Source organism: Aricia agestis, chromosome 12, assembly GCF_905147365.1.
Source record: "Aricia agestis chromosome 12, ilAriAges1.1, whole genome shotgun sequence".
Lineage (NCBI taxonomy): Eukaryota > Metazoa > Arthropoda > Insecta > Lepidoptera > Lycaenidae > Aricia > Aricia agestis.
In genome coordinates this window covers 308,777-315,778 of record NC_056417.1, presented here as the reverse complement: position 1 = coordinate 315,778, position 7,002 = coordinate 308,777, and the positions used below count along the sequence as shown (strand labels likewise).

Sequence of the window (7,002 nt, the reverse complement as noted above, 5' to 3'; positions counted from 1 at the left end):
AATTTCGCCAAGTTCACAACTGGCTCGTTGGTCTAGGGGTATGATTTTCGCTTAGGGTGCGAGAGGTCCCGGGTTCAAATCCCGGACGAGCCCACGCCCGTTTTTGGCATTTTGTTTCTTGAGATCACGTCATAGCTGTCTGTAATTTAATGTATAGAAAATTTTTTGCATTGTACGTAATAATAATATTATTATTTTGGTCAATTACTAGTTCACAAACAAAAATTCCCAAATATTTGCGAGGCCGCTCAGCGCACCGGTTTGCAATCGGTTATTTGGGATTTACTGTTAACTCCCGTATGGTCTAGTGGCTAGGATACCTGGCTTTCACCCAGGAGGCTCGGGTTCGATTCCCGGTACGGGAAGAATCTTTTGGTCTTTACGACAAATTTATGAAAAAAACTCCAAAAACAGTAGAGCTTAAAACAGTAGGAAGGTAACAATAATCGATTTTTTTCAAAACAAGTTTTTTTGATTTTTGATACAGTAAAAATTATCTCGATAAAAAATAAAAAATAAATAAATTATTCACGATCCTTTGGTGTGTGTGTGTTGCCACTACACGATTGATAGCCACGACTGAAGGCAACATTTTCAATAATTATTATGACTAGCCGTTCTAAAATTACCTTTGTTAAGAGCTCACCTGACTCTAAAAATCAAACATCGTCCTTATCTCTTCTCACTCACGCCCGTCTTTCATATGCCAGGTGAAAAAGGACGGCGCGGAATCATCGCCGAGTTAGTTTTACTTGAATAAAAGACGAACTATATTGATTATGAAAAAAGTGTTTTGAGCAAATTTAAGTTTTATCAATACCTTTTTACATATTAAAAAATATTAAAGAAAAGACAGCAAACTTCGAAGATCCAAGCTAAAATGTGTCTAAAACAAGGTTTTTTGTAAAAAAGAAACTATAGAGCATTTTTTGAGTAATCGTCTTGAGCATTTAATCTTTATGAACTGAAGTTACTTGTGTCAAAAAATCAGTTTTCTAGACCTTACAGATTTTGAGATCTAGGTTAAAGTATGTGGTCAAGTTAGGGTCATATGGGCTCTTAATTACTGCAATAAGCATGATCATATTTTCCACTGCTAACTGCTTGAATATGAAACAATTATGTGTATTGTGTATTATATAAATATAACGTTAAAATATCATAGCTTTTGTATTATATACTGTGAGTCGTAACTCTATGGACAACGAATATAGACAGCTCTTAAATTAGTAAATAAAACACAGCGCTGGGATAATTGAATATTTATTTTACATTGACACACGCCAGATCTGCAATAGCACAGCCGTCAGACGTCCGTCCGCCCTGCGGCGCACGGCGCGTCCGCTCGACACTAGATGTCGCTCCCACTTCATTCCTCTACCCTCAAAAGCGGCGACGAGTGGTTTTGCAGCAAAATATTTACCCCTCCTACGTCTGTAAAATTCTAGGCCGAAAACCACTCGGCGTCTCTTTCACTTTTATGATGAAATCACCCTCACATTTCCCCTAAATATAATATTGACATCACTCGTGACAAGAATCGCGACAGTCGCGCGACACTCCTCGATTTCGCTAAATATAATATAAACGTACTACTAAAAGTGAGCAGACGGAACTCGTTCCAATAATCCATAAAAGAGGAGGACGTGTCGCCAGCGAGAGGCCTAGTCGCCCTCGCGGCGCGCGGCCGATAAATTCGACAGAGCGACAGTTTACCCTCATTAGTCATTTCCCACGGGAAATTTCAACCGGAGGACGCCTTCGAGGCTAAACACGATATTTGGCATTACGATAATTCGCGTTACGATATTCACGCTTCAACAGTCAACAATTTAAAAATCTTAAATTAAACCTAAACTGCAATAATATTATATGCACGGAGATCGGCGCCGACCGGCGCGGCGTCGGCGCGGCGTCGGCGCGGCGTAATCAGCACGGGGGCGAAAAATTTCCCTACACGATATAAATTGTAAAAGAATATAAACCGCAAGAGAAAACGAGTATAAAATAATATAAGGCAGTTCGACATCAGCAGGCCCCGAGTCGGGGCGACTTAACTCTATAGTACACGACACCGTATACTCCTACCTCGCTACCGCCGGGCACGGCGCTCGGCGAGACGGCCGCCCGACCGCCGCCGCGCCCGGCCCCGCCTAACGTTACCCTAAATTACGTTTACATTGAGTAGATTTTAATTATAATACTAGAATTAAATGCATTAAAATTTCACTGAAGTGATGTCCGACAGCCGGTCGCCTCGCTCCGCCCGAGCGCGCGGGCTTCGTCAACGTCGCTCTAGCGCCTACGTCACTAATCGTTTTTTCTCTTTTGAGATAGTAATAAACGAAGTCTCACAAAATATTTCTCTTTCCACCGAAGGCAAAATTTTATCGAAATACCGACGCTTAGAATTATGTACTCGAGTCTAGCTCGTTGTACTTTCGTCTCGAGTTAAAGTATGCGACACGCCTCGGGCGGAGCGAAACGAATTACCTTCGGGTGACCGACACCTCTCGCTCCTAAACTACACGAGTGTTAGCGGCCGATAGGAGACGCCGGTTGTCGTGTGAATGACGTCGAGTCGTATCGGCCGGTATGCTGGCGTAGTAGCGGAGCTCCTGGACCCCCGCGGGGCGGGGCTGGGCGGGGCGGGCCGCGGAACTCAGGAAGCACAAAATATTGACTAAATAAAATTAAAACTCGGCGTCCGTCGCCGCCCCGCACCTCGAGTCTCATAAACACTTAGCTAACGGTATAATATTATTTATATAACTACACTAGAATCTCTCGGATAATCTTTTGTGCGGCGGACCGCCTCGCGGCACGAGCGGGGCCGACGCGGGTCGAGCTCGAGCCGCGGACGACCGAGACGCCACTATATCGCCTGCTCCTTCTGATCGAGACGCGATAGTGGGGCCTCGGCCGTACAGTATCCTCATAGAGTATGGCAGTGGCCGAGGTGAGCACGGCTGTTTTCTGCGTGTCGCTAATCTCTATAGTCTATACAGACTACTCTACACTTTTCTTTACCGACCATACACACACGGAGCACCCAACGATGTAATCAGTCGCTTACTCGGGAAATCGGTGGGACGAGGCCCAAAACATCGTTTAACAAAAAAAATATGTTTCGTATCACGTGACACGTCCCACCGTTTTGACTGTAGCCCCTCGAAGCACCCTCATCTTTACCTCGATTGTATATGATCGGTTTTTTATTTAATATACAAAATAGGCCCTCTAAGATAGTAATTGTTACAATGAAAAAATACTCTAGAGGACAGTCGGATGGCGTTATCTCGTGGCTACGGTACGGTTGGTACGGTGCGGTTGGTACGGTACGGTCGAATACGGTGCGGTTGGGCGCGGCCGCCTCAGTACTTGAGCAGGTCGTCGTCCAGCTCTGCGAGCGCAAGTTTACTCTCTATCACTGAAAAAACAGAAAAATAAAATTTAGTTTTTTTTTTTAAGCACACATCATAATAGAATGTAATTATTAGCTCCCAAAACCTATACGGCGACGGGGCCGGTTTCGTAACCAGTCAAATTATCGTGCATAGCATTTTAATTCCTACGATAAATTTTGCAGGCTATTTAATATAAAATTATTTAAGTCCAGCGTGGGAACAACAAGAACATAACGTGGGTGTTGAGTTCCCGTAGTCGTTGTATAGTTGTGACTTGTGTACTCACTGTGGTCCGGGATAGTAGTATGGCGGAGGTCGCTCATACTCGGTGGGTCCGTGGTAGCGGGGAGGCCCTTCTTCCCAGTGCCTGGAACACAATTTTGTGTTTTATTAACTTTTATGTATGGCTAGTTTTAGTTCTCAGGGGCCATGAGTATTAATATTCACGAATAAGATTAAAAATGTTATTAAAAATTTCCTGATAATTACACAAAATAAGCAATAATTAACTTTGAATTTGAATTAGTCACTTTATTGTTACTTTTTATTTCCTTCGTCTAGTGGACAAAACATATTATATTATAATGTAGTCTAATAAATACAAGTACTACTCACTTGGGTGCCATATCGTTATATCTGCGCGCGTGGTGTGCGTCGACAGGCGGCGCCAGCGCAGCGCGGGGGGCGGGGCCCGCAACACCCTCCCCCGCACCGCCCCCGCCGCCGCCCCCGCTCCGCCCCGCCCGCTTCTCCGCCTTGTACGCGCTGCAACACGCGACACGGTCATCTACACCGTGCACGCCGGAGCGGGCTGAGCGTGGCTTCCGGCCGTCACATATTATGACAGAAATACTTTTACTTTATATTTACTATTTTTCTTTTTTTATATTTCACTGTGTAGTGCAAAAAGAAATAAAAGGTTTATATATTGTGTGCACGAATTGTTAACTTGCTTATGGCATGAGTTTTAATTATACACCAATGGCCGTCTCCACGCTCAGTACCCCGGGGTAAATTGCAGATTTCAGGTGATAAGAGAAACATGTGAAAGCGAAAACTCAGTGAAATCACTTGAAACCTGCATCACATATATGTGCTGTCGAAGCGAGCATGCACGTAGCGAGCCACTACACTACACCACTCGATATCAATATTATAAAGAGACCATCGGAAAATAAAGTTGTTCGGGCTGTAAGCCTTAGAAAAGACAAGTATATTGAGTAAATTTTAACAGAATTTTATTGGGTGTTAAAACATCACCGACAGAAATTGGTGTTTAAAAATAATTAGCCTGCCAATAGGAATTAATATTCGTGCCTTTGAGTTAGCCTGAAGAAGTAGCTTGTACCTTTTACCTGAAGTATAACCAACCAATCTTAGCCAAATTAGGATTTAAATACAGATTTAATATCACCGACCAACCTTCGCCGAGTTACTAGGACAGTAGAGTTAGAATGAAACCAACCCGTAAGAGAGAGCAAGATAGAGATCCAGAAAATCCAGCGAAAATAGTTTTAAGTTTTGACTTTTTCAGGTATTAAATGCTCGAGGGCTTAACGATTTTTGTCACAGAGAACATAATTATATTATTTGCCCTGTGAGCAATAAAATTTTATACTAATACAATCAACATTTAGATGACTGGTGATCGGTGAATGGTGATGTGATACTGTCGATGAAGGGACTTTTGTCTCGATAGCTAAGTGTTTGTCAAATGTCTGTCTACTCCATCGAATCACGTCAGCAAAACAATCTCAATCTTTACTATCTTGTTGCATGCAGTAGTGTACTATTGTCTCTAACAATTGAATTCTCAATCGCTACTGAACGTTTCCTCAAACCTGGGCTACAATCTTAACTGTTTATGCTTGGCACATCTGGCATGTAACGTGACCCATTATTTTCACAAACTCAATAGTTCATTAGCAAAATTAATCCGATAAATAACAAATTATTCAATCAATATCATGCTAAGAATACAGCACTAAAGACTGCGCGACCGCAACAGTGTCGGCCAATCAGAGCGCAGTTATCGGTGCAACGTTTCAGCGATTTTTTTTTTCATACTAAACACAGAAAATTACCGCCCTGATAGGTATGTGCTTGCTGGTTTAGTATAATGACAAAGTTCGATTGAAAATTGAGTATTAACCATTTAAAGTAGTGTTTGAGCGTTCAGCTGTAATCTTTAAAGACGCAGTTGCTTGTTAGACGATTTGTTGGTAGTTTATCTACTGGATAGCTTTTGATTGGTTAGCGCAAACGTTAGCTAATCATATGGGCTTATAAATAGGTAAACTACCTAAAAATTCTTGTCAGAACAGAAAATTATGTTCACTTTAAAGGGGATAAGGGACGGTCACCGAACTTGTAGATGTTTGCACATTGATATTTTTCACTAGCGCATAAAAGTACTATTTGTTTCCACACAGGTGTGATATATATTTGTGCGAGAATGGAAAAACAAATGACGATACGTCAATGTTTCAACTTCTACATGGTCAGCGACCAGACGATTGACAGTAAACTATTAACACGGAACATTCTACACCAGATCATGCAGGAGCAGGACAGAATATAGTCACAAGGTAGTTACCGCGCGCGACGCCGCCCGCTCCCCACCGCCACTACACTACACACTTACACTATCGTTACACACATACATATTTGGCATATTGTTGACACTTGGCATATGACATACGAGTGAGTTACAGATACCGCTATACGGATATCATATTACATACGAGATATCGCATATGGCATAGGAGATATTATTATGATAAGTTATTAAGTACGCAATATTTTAATTACATAATAAGTTATTAACGAATATAGCGCACGACTTACGAGATATGCTATGTGAGATTATTAACTTATAAATACGGCACGATATACATGTATGTCAATTCACTGCAGTGCAACTCTTACAACTACGAGTACATGTTTGTATGCCAATTATAATAAACACCTATAATATCCTATGCAAGACTGTACTGAGAAACAAATATTTACTGATATATGTAAAGAAAATAAAATATGTCATGTGAATATAATAGTTTTATTTCCAAATCTTTGATATCTTTGAAGAGATTAATAATATCGCGTATGGGAACTTTATTCCTTGCTTGGGATCATTGGCAAAGCCGGTTGTGGACTGCGGCTCAGTACGTCTTGCTTTCGGACAAATATTTATTAACTCACTATGATACATAGTATTTTTTATAATGCTCGAACAGAATGATATTCAATAGTAGCGACTACTTTTTGTTATCCACTGAGTAGTTGCAGTTGACGACACATTTATTAGTTACAACGATATAAGTATAATAATGTTATGTCGATAATACAATTCCTTAGCTATTTAGACATTATGTTGTGAGATATATTGACTTAAAAGTTAAAATCCTAAACAGACTCTTATTATTAAGAAAAATGTTATGAAACGGTACTAATTATTTGGAAAATACGTACTTATAGCAAAAATTATTAAAATTACAATTACCATTTTACTGACACTAACATACGGTTCAAAAACTGCACCCTATCCACTAATCATAATGAGATCCGACCTCCGTGCTAGGACCAGCTACCCGGC

The 7,002-nt window shown here is 41.1% G+C and overlaps 1 protein-coding gene and 2 non-coding genes across 5 annotated transcripts in view; 2 read left to right on the top strand and 1 right to left on the bottom strand.

Moving 5' to 3' along the window:
* The first annotated feature begins 21 nt into the window (after window positions 1-21).
* Window positions 22-93, top strand: Trnap-agg. Its single transcript has one exon. It is a non-coding gene; the product is annotated as a tRNA-Pro (tRNA).
* A 200-nt stretch (window positions 94-293) lies between these two features.
* Trnae-uuc lies at window positions 294-365 on the top strand. Its single transcript has one exon. It is a non-coding gene; the product is annotated as a tRNA-Glu (tRNA).
* An 882-nt stretch (window positions 366-1,247) lies between these two features.
* The window catches only part of LOC121732276 (prominin-like protein), a 63,703-nt gene continuing 57,948 nt past the window's right edge, over window positions 1,248-7,002 (bottom strand). For all 3 annotated transcript variants that reach the window (XM_042122104.1, XM_042122106.1, XM_042122105.1), the window contains 3 exons: window positions 4,023-4,172; window positions 3,694-3,774; window positions 1,248-3,430 (listed from right to left, as the gene is read on the bottom strand). In XM_042122104.1, the coding sequence (XP_041978038.1) occupies window positions 3,418-3,430; window positions 3,694-3,774; window positions 4,023-4,172 (244 nt within the window). In that variant the 3' untranslated portion in view covers window positions 1,248-3,417. The remainder of the gene's footprint in view (window positions 3,431-3,693; window positions 3,775-4,022; window positions 4,173-7,002) is intronic.